At 38.3% G+C, this 16,763-nt stretch overlaps 1 protein-coding gene across 1 annotated transcript in view; it reads left to right on the forward strand.

The window, feature by feature from the left end:
* Positions 1-1,160: 1,160 nt before the first annotated feature.
* The window catches only part of FAM186A (family with sequence similarity 186 member A), a 62,737-nt gene continuing 47,134 nt past the window's right edge, over positions 1,161-16,763 (forward strand). Inside the window, 1 exon segment of the mRNA XM_070046542.1 lies at positions 1,161-1,322. Coding sequence (XP_069902643.1) covers positions 1,161-1,322 — 162 coding nt within the window.

A 16,763-nucleotide genomic window follows, 5' to 3' on the forward strand; every position in this document is an offset into this window, starting at 1 on the left:
AAAACAATAAAGAAAATGGTAATAGGAACATACATATTGATAATTACCTTAAATGTAAATAGATTAAATGTTCCAACCAAAAGACACAGATTGGCTGAATGGATATAAAAACAAGACCTGTATATATGCTGTCTATAAGAGACCCACTTCAGACCTAGGCACACGTACAGACTGAAAGTGAGGTGATGGAAAAAGATATTCCATGCAAATGGAAATCAAAAGAAAGCTGGAGTAGCAATACCCATAAGAGATAAACTAGACTTTAAAATAAAGGCTGTTACAAGAGACAATGAAGGACATTACATAATGATCAAGGGATCAATCAAAGAAGAAGACATAACAATTATAAATATTTATGCACCCAATATTGGAGCACCTCAATACATACAGCAAATGCTAACAACCATAAAAGGGGTAATTGACAGTAACACAATAAAAGTGGGGGACTTTAACACCCCACTTACACCAATGGACAGATCATCCAAACAGAAAATAAATAAGGAAACACAAGCTTTAAATGACACATTAGACCAGATAGACTTAATTGACATTTATAGGACATTTCATCCAAAAGCAGCAGAATACACTTACTTCTCAAGTGCACACAGAACATTCTCCATGATAGATCACATCTTGAGTCACAAATCAAGCTTCACTAAATTTAAGAAAATTGATATCATATCAAGCATCTTTTCCCACCACAACACTATGAAATTAGAAATCAATTACAGGAAAAAAAACTGTAAAAAAAAGCAAACACGGGCTTCCCTGGTGGCACAGTGGTTGAGAGTCCGCCTGCCGATGCAGGGGACACAGGTTCGTGCCCCGGTCTGGGAGGATCTCACATGCCGTGGAGTGGCTGGGCCCGTGAGCCATGGCCGCTGAGCCTGCGCGTCTGGAGCCTGTGCTCCGCAACAGGAGAGGCCACAGCAGTGAGAGGCCCACGTACTGAAGGCCTCCCCAAGGTCGCTGGGCCCACCCGGGTTGCCCTAGCTGCCACCAAGGGTATCAAAGTTTTAGAAGTTATCAAACCTTTCTGTGCAGTTCTACCAGATACTCAGAAACCTGAAAGGAAAATCCAGTTTAGAAAAAAGGTACTATGGACTCCTATAACTTTCTTCATCTTCTTAGTATGTTGTCAGATACCACTATTTGGAATCATGTCATCAGATTCTGCAGATCCTTTCTACTGGATGGGAGTTATTCTTGCATCCAACAGAGGAACTTTAATGCAATTGGGTATCTCCCCAATTGTAACATCTGGTTTGATTTTGCAGTTGTTAGCTGGAGCCAAAATCATTGAAGTTGGAGATACACCCAAAGTTAGAGCCCTATTCAATGGAGCCCAGAAAAATGAGCTTCAATAAAATTAAAGACCCTTTTCCAAATTTGAAAAAAAAAAAGAAACAAATGACAATGAAAATATGATGACGCAAAACCTATGGGATGCAGCAAAAGCAGTCCTAAGAGGGGAGTTTATAGCAATTCAATCCTACCTCAAGAAACAAGAAAAATCTCAAATAAACAACCTAACCTTACACCTAAAGCAACTAGAGAAGGAAAAAAAAACCAAAAGTTAGTAAAAGGAAAGAAATCATAATAACCAGAGCAGAACTAAATGAAATAGAAATGAAGGAAATAATAACAAACATCAGTGAAACCAAGAGCTGGATATTTGAGAAGATAAACAAAACTGATAAACCTTTAGCCAGACTCATCAAGAAAAAAAGGGGGGAAAAAAAGGAGAGAATTCAAATCACTAAAATCAGAAATGAAAAAGGAGAAATTACAATTGACACTGCAGAAATAGAAAGGATCATAAGAGACTAATATAAGCAACTATATGCCAATAAAATGGACAACATAGAAGAAATGGTCAAACTCTTAGAAAGGTACAACATTCCAAGACTGAACCAGGAAGAAACAGAAAATATAAAGAGACTAAATCACAAGTAATGAAATTGAAACTGCAATTAAAATCTTCCAACAAACAAAAATCCAGGACCAGATGGCTTCACAGGTGACTTCTATTAAACACTTAGAGAAGAGCTGACACCCATCCTTCTCAAACTCTTCCAAAAATTGCAGAGAAAGGAACACTCCCAAGCTCATTCTACAAGGCCACCATCACCCTGATACCAAAACCAGAAAAAGATACTACGAAAAAAGAAAATTACAGACATATATCACTGATGAAAATAGACGCAAAAGTCCTCAACAGAATACTAGCAAACAGAATCCAACAGCACATTAAAAGGATCATATACCATGATCAAGTGGGATTTAACTGAGGGATGCAAGGATTCTTCAATATATGCAAATCAATCAATGTGATACACCATATTAATAAATTAAAGAATAAAAACCATATGATCATCTCAATAGGTGCAGAAAAAGATTTTGACAAAATTCAACACCCATGTATGAAAAAAACTCTCCAGAAAGTGGGCATAGAAGTTATGCCCTACCTCAACATAATAAAGGCCATAAATGACAAGCCCACAGCAAACATCATTCTCAATGGTGAAAAACTGAAAGCATTTCCTCTAAGATGAGGAACAAGACAAGGCTGTCCACTCTCACCACTATTATTCAATAGAGTTTTGAAAGTCCTATCCACAGCAGTCAGAGAAGAAAAAGAAGTAAAAGTAATCCAAATTGGAAAAGCAGTAAAACTGTCACTGTTTGCAGATGACATGATACTATACCTAGAAAATCCTAAAGATGCCACCAGAAAACTACTAGAGCTAATCAATGAATCTGGTACAGTTGCAGGATAAAAAATTAATGCACAGAAATCTCTTGCATTCCTATACCCTAACAACAAAAAATCAGAAAGAGAAATTAAGGAAACAATCCCATTTACCATTGCAACAAAAAGAGTAAAATACCTAGGAATAAACCTACCTAAGGAGGTAAAAGACCTGTACTCAGAAAACTATAAGACACCAACGAAAGGAATCAAAGATGACACAAACAGATGGAGAGATACACCATGTTCTTGGACTGCAAGAATTAATATTGTGAAAATGACTATACTACCCAAAGAAATCTACAGATTCAATGCAACCCCTATCAAATTACCAATGGCATTTTTCACAGAATTAGAACAAAAAATTTTACAATTTGTATGGAAACACAAAAGACCCTGAATAGCCAAAGCAATATTGAGAAAGAAAAATGGAGCTGGAGGAATCAGGCTCCCTGGCTTCAGACTATACTACAAAGCTACAGTAATCAAGACAGTATGGTACTGGCACAAAAACAGAAATATAGATCAATGGAACAGGATAGAAAGCCTAGAGATAAACCCACACACCTATGGTCACCTAATCCATGATAAAGGAGGCAAGAATATACAGTGGAGAAAGAGAGTCTTTCAATACGTGGTGCTGGGAAAACTGGACAGCTACATGTAAAAGAATGAAATTAGAACACTTCCTAACACCATACACAAAAATAAACTCAAAATGGATTAAAGACCTAAATGTAAGACCGCACCCTATAAAACTCTTAGAGGAAAACATAGGAAGAACACTCCTTGACATAAACTACAGAGAGATCTTTTTTGACCCACCTCCTAGGGTAATGAAAATAAAACCAAAGATAAATAAATAGGACCCAATCAAACTTTTGCACAGCAAAGAAAACCATAAATGAGACAAAATGACAACCCTCAGAATGGGAGAAAATATTTGCAAATGAAGCAACTGACAAGGAATTATTCTCCAAAATATACAAACAGCTCATGCAGTTCAATATCAAAAAAACAAGCAACCCAATCAAAAATGGGCAGAACACCTAAATAGACATTTCTCCAAAGAAGACATATAGATGGCCAAGAGGCACATGAAAAGCTGCTCAACATCATTAATTATTAGAGAAATGTAGATCAAAACTACAATGAGGTATCACCTGACACCAGTCAGAATGGCCATCATCAAAAAAGCTACAAACAATAAATGCTGGAGAAAAGGGAACCCTCTTGCACTGTTGGTGGGAATGTAAATTGATACAGCCACTATGGAGAACAGTATGGAGGTTCCTTAAAAAACTAAAAATAGAACTACCATATGACCCATCAATCCCACTACTGGGCATATACCTTGAGAAAACCATAATTCAAGAAGAGACATGTACCACAAGGTTCATTGCAGCACTATTTACAATAGCCAGGACATGGAAGCAACCTAGGTGTCCATCGACAGAAGAATGGATAAAGAAGAAGGGGCACATGTATACAATGGAATATTACTCAGCCATAAAAAGAAATGAAATTGAGTTATTTGTAGTGAGGTGGAGGGACCTAGTGTCTGTCATACAGAGTGAAGTAAGTCAGAAAGAAAAACAAAAGAAACAAATACCATATGCTAACATATATATATATGGAATCTAAAAAAAAAAGGTTCTGATGAACCTAGGGACAGGACAGGAATAAAGACGCAGACGTAGAGAATGGACTTGCGGACACGGCGGGGGGGAAGGGTAAGCTGGGACGAAGTGAGAGAGTGGCATGGACATATACACACTACCAAATGTAAAACAGATAGCTAGTGGGAAGCAGCTGCATAGCACAGGGAGATCAGCTTAGTGTTTTGTGACCACCTAGAGGAGTGGGATAGGGAGGGTGGGAAAGAGATGCAGGAGGGGGATATGGGGATATATGTATACATATAGCTGATTCATCTGTTACACAGCAGAAACTAACAGAACATTGTAAAGCAATTATACTCCAATAAAGATGTTAAAAAAAAAAACCCAATCAAAAAATGGGCAGAAGACCTAAATAGGCATTTCTCTAAAGAAGATATACAGATGGCCAACAGGCACATGAAAATATGCTCAACACCATTAATTATTAGGGAAATGCAAATCAAAACTACCGTGAGGCATCACCCCACACCAGTCAGAATGGCCATCATCAAAAAATCTACAAACAATAAATGCTGGAGAGGGTGTGGAGAAAAGGAAACCCTCTTGCACTGTTGGTGGGAATGTAAATTGATACAGCCACTATGGAGAACAGTATGGAGGTTCCTTAAAAAACTAAAGATACAACTATCATATGACTCAGCAATCCCACTACTGGGCATATACCCTGAGGAAACCGTAATTCAAAAAGACACATGCACCCCAATGTTCATTGCAGCACTATTTACAATAGTCAGGACATGGAAGCAACCAAGTCCTGATGGATGGAAACATGCATCCATTGACAGATGAATGGATAAAGTAGATGTGGTACATATATACAATGGAATGTTACTCAGCCATAAAAAGGAATGAAATTAGATCATTTGTAGAGATGTGGATGGACCTAAAGTCTGACTTTACAGAGTGAAGTAAGTCAGAAAGAGAAAAACAAATATCATATATTAATGCATATATGTGGAATCTAGAAAAATGGAACAGATGAACCTATTTGCAGGGCAGGAATAGAGACGCAGACGTAGAGAATGGACATGTGGATGGGAGTGGGGAGGGGAGGTGGGATGAATTGGGAGATTGAGATTGACATATATACACTACCATGTGTAAAACAGATAGCTAGTGGGAACCTGCTGTATAGTTCAGGGAGCTCAGCTCAGTGCTCTGTGGTGACCTAGATGGGTGGGATGGGAGTGGTGGGAGGGAGGTCCAAGAGGCAGGGGATATATGTATACATATAGCTGATTCACTTCATTGTACAGCAGAAACTAGCACAACAGTGTAAAGCAACTATACCCCAGTGGGGAAAAAAAGTCTATTTTTTCTGATATTAATATAACGCCCAACTTCTCTTTTGGGTATTACTTACATGGATATCTTTTTCCATCCTTTCAGTTTCAACCTCTTTGGGTCTTTGGACTAAAGTGAGTCTCTTACAGAGGGCATGGATCATTGGTTTTTTATTTATTTTTTATTTTTTATTTTATTTATTTTTGGGGTACGCGGGCCTCTCACCGTTGTGGCCTCTCCAGTTGCGGAGCACAGGCTCTGGACGTGCAGGCTCAGCGGCCATGGCTCACGGGTCCAGCCGCTCCGCGGCATGTGGGATCTTCCCAGACCGGGGCACGAACCCGTGTCCCCTGCATCGGTAGGCGGACTCTCAACCACTGCGCCACCAGGGAAGCCCCATTGGTTTTTTAAAAAATCTGTTCTGCTAATCCCTATCTTTTGATAAAATGGTTTAATCCATTTACATTTAAAGTAATTACTGATAAGGAGGGTTTAACTTTTGCCATTTTGTTATTTGTTTTCTATTTGTGTTATAGCTTTTCCCCCCTCATTTCTTTCATTGCTGTCATCTTTTGTGTTTTTTTAAATTTTTTTTTTTAGTGAAATTTTAAAATTCCCTTCTCATTTCCTTTTGAGTGTATTCTATATTTATTTTCTTTGTGTTTATCATGAGAATTACACATAACTTTGTAAAGTTACACACTCTTAACTTGAATTTATACCAGTTAAACTTTAATAGCATATAGTAACTCTGCCCCTTACTGCTCTGTCCCCACTCCTTTCAATTACTGATATCACAAATTATATCTTCATATAGCGTGTGCCCCCAAACAGACTTGTAATTGTTTTTTAATGTATTTGTATTTTTTAAATCTTTAAAAATTTTTTTCAATTTATTTATTGTATTTTTGGCTGTGTTGGGTCTTCGTTGCTGCACGAGGGCTTTCTCTAGTTGCGGCGAGTGGGGGCTACTGTTTGTTGCAGTGCACAGGCTTCTCAGTGCGGTGGATTCTCTTGTTGCAGAGCACAGGCTCTAGGCACGCAGGCTTCAGTAGTTGTGGCTCTCAGGCTCAGTAGTTGTGGCGCACAGGCTTAGCTGCCCCGCAGCATGTGGGATCTTCACAGTCCAGGGATCGAAGCTGTGTCCCCTGCATTGGCAGGCAGATTCTTATCCACTGCGCCACCAGCGAAAGCCCTGCATTTGTATTTTATATCACGTAGAAAATAAGAAGTGGTGTTATAAACCAAAATTACATCAATACTAGCTTTTATAATTTCCCATGTATTTGCCTTTACCAAAGATTTTTATTTCTTCACACAACATCGAGTACTTTCATTTCAACCTGAAGGACTCCCTTTAGCATATCTCATAAGGCAGTTCTAGTGGTAATGTACTTTCTCAGCTTTTATCTGATAATGTCTTAAGTTCTTCCTCATGGTTTCTGTAATTTTTTTTCCTTTGACTGGGACATGCTTTCCTATTTATTTGTATGCTTTATGATTTTTTTTTGTTGAAAACTGGACATCTGAATCTCATAATGTTGTAAGTCTGGAAATCAGATTCTCCTTCTCTCCCAGGGTGGGTGGTTGTTTTTAGTGTTGTATGGTGTCTACTATGTGCCATGGATCGGCCTGAGGTGTAAATTTCAGCTCTTCTCAGGTGTTTTCCGAAACTGCATCTTTTTATGGGCATGCTTGGTGACTTTCTAAGTTCCCTTGAAAATACAGTTGCATTTGAATGCTCTAATCTTTAAATGTCTGGCTCCCAAAAGGGGAAAAAGGAAAAGTAAGGGGAAAAAACCCTGAAACTGTCTGTTTAAATCCCCTGAAAGAAGCTTCCACCCAGTGCAGGTTAAAATGGTAGCTTGCCTTTGTATCTGCACCTCTGTGATTTGAAACAGCAGTTCATAATCAGAACACAGATCTCTCATATTTGGAGGACAAGATTCTTATTGCCCATCCTGGCTCTTGTAAGCTGCTCTAGGAACACTTCCTGTCACAGGCATGGAGGGTAGGAAATGAATAGCTGCTACCATGTTAAAGGCTGCAATTGAATGAAATTGCCCATAGTTTACTGGCCAAGTCTTCCTTTGAAAGATGGAAACCATTGAACAGACTCCAGAATTCCAAAACAGTTAAATCAGACAGATTCTGCCAACACAGTTGTTGTCTAGTTGGAGAGATAGATCCTCATCCTTTCTACTCAGCCATCTTCCTTGGTGTCACTCCTCCTGCGTGATATTGTTTGATCGAATATCAGATATTGTAATTTTTATCTTGTTAGGTGCTGGGTATTTTTCTAATCTTATAAATATTCTCAAATTTTGAGAACACAGTTAAGTTATGCAGAAGTAGTTTGAGCCTTTTGAATCTTCCTTTTGTGCGTTGTTATGTGAGACTATAACAGCATTTACCCTACGCTTAATTTTGTTCCCACTACCACTGAGGCAAAAATCCTTCTGAGTACTCTACCAGTTGTCCCAGGAGCTAAGCTTTCTACTCCAGCTGAGAACAGAAAATACTCCTTCTCCCTATGTGACCTCTGGGGATTGTTTCTATTAACGCTTTTAGGTGGCCCTCTTTTAGTTGTTTCAGATAAGAGAATAAATCTGGCCCATGTGTCTTTATCTAGGGTAGTAACATAGGTTAAATTCTTCTTTTGAAAACTTTAAAAATTATAATAAACATAAGTGAGAACTCACAGTTGAAAAACTCAACAATTATCACGAAGTGAACAAACTCTGAAATTAAAAACAAAACAATTATCTGCATTACAGAAACCTCCTGATTTCCTCTGAAGACAACTATTATCCTGATCTTTAACATTCTAGGTTAGCTTTTCCTGATAAATAGAAGCACACAGTACATATTTAATGTCTGGCTTCTTTTGCTTAATACTAAGTTCATGAGATTCTTTATATGAAGCTATAGTTTATTTTTATCACTGTCATTCTATTTTATGATTTTATCCATTCTGCTACTTTTGTCTACTACAAATAATATTGCAATAAACATTTTTGTGAACATCTTTTGATGCATGTAAGCATGCATTTCATCTACGAATGAAATTGCTGGGCAATCAGCTATGTATAGACTCAACTTTAGTAAATAATGCAAAATAGGTTTTTTTCTTTAAGCTTTTTACTTCAAGTTAATTTTAGATTTAAAGAAGAGCCCCAAAAATAGCACAGAGTTTCCATGTATCTCTAACCCAGCTTCCCTTAAGGTTAACATCTTATATAACCATAGTAAAATTGTTGAAACCAGGAAATTAAAATTGATAAAATACTCTTAAAGATCTCAGTTGAATTTTACCAGTTTTTCCACCAATATTCTTTTTCTGTAACCAGATCCTATCCAGGGTCTCATATAACGTTTACTTGTTTCTCCTTATTCCTCTGCAGTCTTTACTATTTCCTTAGACATTTACTCATTGTCCTTCATGACCTTGATATTTTCAAAGAATATTACTTTTCTGAATGTCTATCAATTTTTGGTTTCTCTAATATTTTTCATGGTGGGACTGAGGTTATGCATTTTGGGGTCAAGAATATACACTAGAAATGATCTGTGTCCTCAGTACATCGTATTACAGTGTTTTGTGGTATGACTAATGTTGAACTTGGTCACTTGGTTAAAGTGGCTTGTTCACTGTAAAGTTACTATTTTTCCCTTTGTAGTTAAGAAATATCTTGGGGCACTTCCCTGGTGACACAGTGGTTAAGAATCCACCTGCCAATGCAGGGGACATGGGTTCGAGCCCTGGTCCAGTAAGATCCCACATGCTGCAGAGAAACTAAGCCTGTGAGCCACAACTTTTGAGCCTGAGCTCTAGAGCCCACGAGCCACAACTACTGAAGCCTGCATGCCTAGAGCCTGTGCTCCTCAACAAGAGAAGCAACCACAATGAGAAGCCAGCACACTGCAACGAAGACCCAATGCAGCCAAAAATAAATAAATACATTTATAAAAAAAAAAAAAAGAAATATCTTGGGGGAAGATTATGCACATTCTGTACCTTCTCAAACTTTTGTCCACTTTTTGGAATCCACTGATAAATATTGTCTGCAACAATTATTACTGTGGTGTTTACCTAATGGTAATTTTTAAATTTCCTTCTTTCATATTTATTAATTGGAAGTCAATTGCAAGGAAGAGCTACCTCTTCCATTTATTTACTTACATATACTGATAGGTTGATAGATATTTATTCTAGCCTGTGGGGTTATTATTCAAACTATGTGTGTGTGTGTGTGTGTGTGTGTGTGTGTGTGTGTGTGTGGCTTCAATAGTTCCAGATTGGTCCATTAGGAGCACCTTCAGATTGATTCCTGTGTCCTTTCAACAAGTGGCTAGCTATCTATTTATCTATCTATCTATCTATCTGCATTTCATTACTTTTTGGAAGCATAACTTTTACATTCCCAGCCCAGCCCTGGAATCAATGACTTTTCCAAAAGCCCTGGTTCCTTTTACTGGAGAATGATGTTTAGAAACCAAACCTCTGGCTAGGTGTGTTCATTACTATCCAAGTGTCATTTCTTCTAGGCCCTCTCAGCAAGAAAAGAGCTAGGAAATATATGTATGTGTATTAGCCCATGTATATATAGATATTTATATTTATATAACTATCTCTCTCTGTATATATATTTAATATATGGTTTTATACTGATAGTTCAGATTCCAGTCCTGTACCACAGGGTTTATGTTACTCTTTTCTTGTTCCTTATTTGTTACTTCTTTCCCCAAGAGTTAGAATCCCAGTTCTAGTTATCTACAGTATATTTATTTATTTGTTCATTCCTAGCGTACACATAGTTTCAGAGTTGCTAACTCATAAGCCTACAAGAAACACGTTTACTGACTAGTACGGCATATATGTATCATTCTTTAACATTACATTATTCAGCCAAGATATTGTTTTCCAAAGTTACTAGCTAGTTCTTTTCTTCTCAGTGTGGTTATGTTATTCACTTGTATACAATTAGGTTCAATTGTTAGTATTTGTATCCATTCCTTGTCACCCCATATACTGGTTGGTTTTAATAGTTTTTTTTTTATCAAGTATGTGAAGGGTATGTGAATACATACTTTTATCAAGTATGTGAAATATTACTATGGTGATACAAGGCAGAGCAATACAAAAAGATATACTCAGAAAAATGTCACTTCCTCCTCATCCCTGTTGCCCCATTCTTATTCCTCCTTTCCTTCCACCCATTTCCGACATATATCCTGTATATAACCAATCTCTTTAGCATCTAGCTTATTCTTCTTGTATTTCTTCCACATAAATGAGCAGATTCCTGTGTAATTTCTTATATTCTCTCTTTTCTGCACAAAATGCAGCATACAATAGTTATTCTTGTTTGCTTTATTTTTTTCACTTTAACTCTGTGTCCTGGAGATCATACCAATTCAAAGAGATCTTCCTTATTCTTTTTTATAGCTGTATAATAATCCATTATGTGGGTAGATGGTAGTTGATTCAATCACTCTCTTGTGTATGGATATTCAGGTTGTTTGCAATATTTTGTAATTCAAGCATTGATTCAATGAATAACCTTGTGTATATATATTTTCATGTGGTTAAATGTATACCTTCAAGGTAGATCCTTAGAAGTGGGGTTGGTGGGTTGAAATGTAAATGCATGTGTAGTTCTGTTAAGTAATAACAAAGTTTCTTCCATAAAAGTTGTACCAATTAGCATTTCCACCAGCAGCATGTTTTGCAAATATTTATTCCCAGTCTGTGGCTTGACTTTTTCTTTTCTTTTCCTTTTTTAATAAATTTATTTATTTATTTTTGGCTGCATTGGGTCTTCGTTGCTGTGCACAGGCTTTCGCTAGTTGCGGAGAGCAGGGGCTACTCTTCATTGTGGTGCATGGGCTTCTCATTGCGGTGGCATCTCTTGTTGCAGAGCACAGGGTCTAGGCACGTGGGTTTCAGTAGTTGTGGCATGCGGGCTCAGCAGTTGTGGCTCACGGGCTCTAGAGCGCAGGCTAAGTAGTTGTGGCACATGGGCTTAGTTGCTCTGCGGTATGTGGGATCTTCCTGGACCAGGGCTCGAACCCATGTCCCCTGCATTGGCAGGTGGATTCTTAACCACTGTGCCACCAGGGAAGTCCCTGACTTTTAATTCTCTTAACAGTGTTTTCAAAAGAGCAGAAGTCTAAACTTTTTGTGAAACCCAAGTTATGAATTTGTTTTTTTATCAATTGTGCTTTGATGTCATATCCAAGAAATCTTTGCCTAACCCAAGGTTACAAATATTTTCTCCTTTGTTTTCTTAGTTTTATAGTGTTGATTTTACATTTGGGTCTATGGTCCATTTGACTTAATTTTTTAATATTGTATGAGATATGGATAAACATTTAAAAAATTGTTTTTGGTCATATAGATATCCAATTATTCCAAAACAATGTGTTGAAAAAACAATCCTTTTGGGAGACTTATGATTTCTGTTTCTGTATATGAGGAGCTTGGAAGTCACCATTCCATCCTAACAAGTAAAAAGCTGAAAAATCAACTCTTCTTGGATCCGTAAGAGAGGTGAGGACATGGGTCAAACCACTGCACTCAAGACTGGAGAGACAGGGGAGTACAGGGAGTCAACGGATTACTGGAGGAGAGAACTCACAAGCAGAAACTGCTGTGGGAACAAGTGCTGGAGTAGGAAAATCTGAATTGTGATTAACAATTGCTGCAGGCTCAGTGTAGGTGAGTCTGGGAGTTTAAAATTCCAGGGAGACCCAATCATAGGGGGGACCCCGTCACTTTCATGAATTTTACCTCCAAGAGCTTGAACAGGTTCTCACAGTAAATATCCGAGAAAAATCCCCTTGTGATTTTGGCAAGGGGAGGAAAAAAGTATACATTTTGAAATATGCCAGAGCACTCTGTTCTACTTAACAAGGGCTGCCCTCAGGAGAAACTATTTAACCACAGCCAGATCTGCTGGGATTTTATCAGAACCTAATATACTTGGGGGAAGGATAATACCTAATTCCAACTTGCTTTTGCCATTGGGTCCCACCTAAGTGGGGGAAAAGCTAAGAAGCACTGAGGAAGTTCACAGTCCAGAGCATAGGCTCTCCCAAAGACTGGACTATACAATGTTTCCCCTTCCCCCACACCTTACCACCACGCCACTAAAGACCTGTTTACCAGAATTCTTCTCACACAGTACATCATGTATAAATTTCAACAAAAAATTATAAAGCATGCTAAAAGGAAAAAAGCACAATTTGAAGAGACAGAGTAAGCATCACAATCAGACATGGCAGGGATTTGGAATTATAACACTGGAAATTTAAAATAATAATGGTTTATATGCTAAAGCCTCTAATGGAAAAAGGAGACAACATGCAAGGACAGACGGATAAGCAACTATACTCAAAAAAACAAAAAAACAACAAAAAAACAGATGGATAATGTAAGCAGAGATGCAAATCCTAGGAAAGAACCGAAAAGAAATGCTAGAGATCAAACACACTGTAACAGAAATGGAGAATGCCTTTAATGGGCTCATTAGTAGATTGGAGATAGCTGAGGAAAGAATCTCTGAACACAAGGATATGAAAATAGAAGCCTCCAAAACTGAAAAGCAAAGAGAACAAAGACTGGGAAAAAAAGAAAAAAACAACAGAATATCGGAAGACTGTGGGACAACTACAAAAGGTGTAATCGATGTGTAATTAGAATACCAGGAGAGGAGGGAAAGGAACAGAAGCAATATTGGAAGCAATATTTACTGAGACTTTCCCCAAATTGATGTCAGACATCAAACCACAGATCTAGGAATCTCAGAGAAAACCAGGCAGGATAAATGCCTCCCAAACTACACTTAGGTATATCATTTTCAAACTTCATAAAACCAAAAAAATCCTAAAAGAAACTGGGGAAGGGGGGCAAGAATCTTATCTATAGGGGAACAAAGGTAAGAATTTTACATCTATTTCCCAGAAACCATTCAAGCAAGAGAATGGAGTGTAATATCTAAAGTGTTTAGAGAAAAAACCCACCAATCTAGAATTCTGTACCCTGCAAATGTACCAATCAAAACAGAAAGAGAGGGCTCCCCTGGTGGTGCAGTGGTTGAGAGTCCGCCTGCCAATGCAGGGGACGCAGGTTCGTGCCCCGGTCGGGGAAGATCCCATGTGCCGCGGAGCAGCTGGGCCCGTGAGCCATGGCCGCTGAGCCTGCGCGTCCGGAGCCTGTGCTCCACAACAGGAGAGGCCACAACAGTGAGAGGTCTGCTTACCGCAAAAAAAAAAAAAAAAAAAGTGAAGGAGAAATACTTTCTCAGACAAACAAAATTTGAGGAAATTTGGTGCCAATAAACCTGTCTTGCAAGATATGTTTGAAGTACTTCTTTAGAGGGAAGGAAAATAATATAGATCAGAAATTCTGATCTTTTTTTTAATAAATGTATTTATTTTTGGTCATGCTTGGTCTTCATTGCTGCACGTGGGCTTTCTCTAGTTGCGGCAAGTGAAGGCAACTCTTTGTTGCGGTGCGCGGACTTCTCATTGAAGTGGCTCCTCTTGTTGTGGAGCACGGGCTCTAGGCATGTGGGCTTCAGTAGTTGTGGCTCGCGGGCTCAGTAGTTGTGGCTCGTGGGCTCTAGAGTGCAGGCTCAGTCGTTGTGGCGCACGGGCTTAGTCGCTCCGCGGCATGTGGGATCTTCCCGGGCCAGGGATCAAACCTGTGTCCCCTGCATTGGTGGGCAGATTCTTAACCACTGCACCACCAGGGAAGCCCAGAAATTCTGATCTTCAGAAAGAAAGAGCATTGTAGAAGGAATAAACAAAGATAAAATAGAAACCTTTCTTTCTTTTTTTTAAAAATAAATTTATTTATTTATTTACTTTAGTTTTGGCTGTGCTGGGTCTTCATTGCTGCGCGTGGGCTTTCTCTAGCTGTGGCAAGCAGGGGCTACTGTTCGTTGTGGTGTATGGGCTTATCGTTGCAGTGACTTCTCTTTGTTGTGGAGCATGGGCTCTAGGCGCACAGGCTTCAGTAGTTGTGGCATGCGGGCTCAGTAGTTGTGGCTCGCGGGCTCTAGAGTGCAGGCTCAGTAGTTGTGGTGCATGGGCTTAGTTGCCCCGTGGCCTGTGGGATCTTCCTGGACCAGGGCTCGAACCCATGTCCCCTGCATTGGCAGGTGGATTCTCAACCACTGCACCACCAGGGAAGTCCCAAAATTTTTATTTTTCTTATTCTTAATTGCTCTAACAGATAACAGTTTGCTCAAAATAATAGCAACAAATGTATTTGACTACGTATGCTTGTGTATATATTGTATATATATGTGCTTATGTGTCCTGGTATAAAAGGGAAATGAATGATAGCAATAATACAAAGGATGAGAGGGAGGAATTAGGATTATTTTGTTATTATAAGGTACTCACACTACATGTGAAGTGATATAATGTTACTTGAAAATGGACTTCAATTAGTTTTAAGAATATATTGAAAACTCTAAGGCAATCACTAAAAAAAGAAAAAAGAAAAAAGAAGTATAGGTGATATACTAAGGAGAAATGAGCATAATATAAAATGCTCAATGAAAACCACAAAAGGCAGAAATAGAGTGGAATACAAATATAGAAAAAGGAGGGCAAAAAATAGAAAACAGTAACAAACATGATAGATGTTAACCCAACTAGCACTAGAAAAAGATCTAAAATCAATAACTTAAGTTTTCACTTTGGGAAACTAGAAAAGGAAGAGCAAATTAAATCCAAAGAGAGCAGAAGAAAAGAAATAAAATTAGTACTAAAATCAATAAAATTGGAAACAGGAAATCAATAGAGAAAATCAATTAAACCAAAGCTCATTTTTTGAAAACAATAAAATGGATAAGCCTCTAGCCAGGCTAACTAGGGAAAAAAAAAAAGAGAGAGAGAGGACACAAATTACTAATATCAGAGATGAAAGTGGTAACATTCCACTACAAATTACATGAACATTAAAAGGATAATAAAGGAATAATATGAATAAATCTGTGCCCCCCCCCCAATTTGATAACCTAGATGAAATGGACCAATTCCTTAAAAGACTTATTTTTGACGTTATGGTGAAGAGTATTTTTTGAAAGACTTTATATTTTTTGGAGCAGTTTTAGGTCCACAGCAAAATTAAGAGGAAGGTACAGAGATTTCCCATATACCCCCCTTTCAAAAATACATACCCTTCTCCATTATTAACAACCCCCAAGAGAGTGGTACATTTATTACAATTGATGAACCTACATTGACACATCATGATCACCCAAAGTCCATGGTTTACATTAGGGTTCATTCTTTGTGCTGTACATTTTATAGGTTTGGACAAATATATAATGACATGTATCCATCATGATAGTATCATACAGAGTATTTTCATTGTCCTAAAAATCCTCTGTGGGCTTCCCTGGTGGCACAGTGGTTGAGAGTCCGCCTGCTGATGCAGGGGACACGGGTTCATGCCCCAGTCTGGGAAGATCCCACATGCCACGGAGTGGCTAGGCCCGTGAGCCATGGCCGCTGAGCCTGCGCGTCCAGAGCCTGTGCTCTGCAACGGGAGAGGCCACAACAGTGAGAGGCCCGCGTACCGCAAAAAAAAAAAAAAAAAAAAAATCCTCTGTGCTCCACCTATTCATGCCTCACCATCCTCCCTGACCCTTGACAACCACTGATCTTTTTACTGCCTCCACTTTTGCCTTTTCCAAAATGTGATATGTTGGAATCATAGAGTATGTAGCCTTTTCGGATTGGCTTCTTTTACTTAGCAACATGCATTTAAGGTTCCTCCATGTCTTGATAGCTCTCTTTTTTCAGTGCTGAATAATATTCCATTGTCTGGACAAACCACAGTTTATTAATCCATTGACCTATTGAAGGACATCTTGTTTCCAAGTTTTGGCAATTATGAATAAAGCTGCTATAAATATTGGTGAATGTTATTGTTTTTCAATTTCAATTTCCAGTTATTCATTGCTAGTATATAGAAATACAATTTAAAAAATTTTTATTGTTCAGAGATTCTGAAAATATGAACA

This window comes from Globicephala melas, chromosome 10 (assembly GCF_963455315.2).
Source record: "Globicephala melas chromosome 10, mGloMel1.2, whole genome shotgun sequence".
NCBI lineage: Eukaryota > Metazoa > Chordata > Mammalia > Artiodactyla > Delphinidae > Globicephala > Globicephala melas.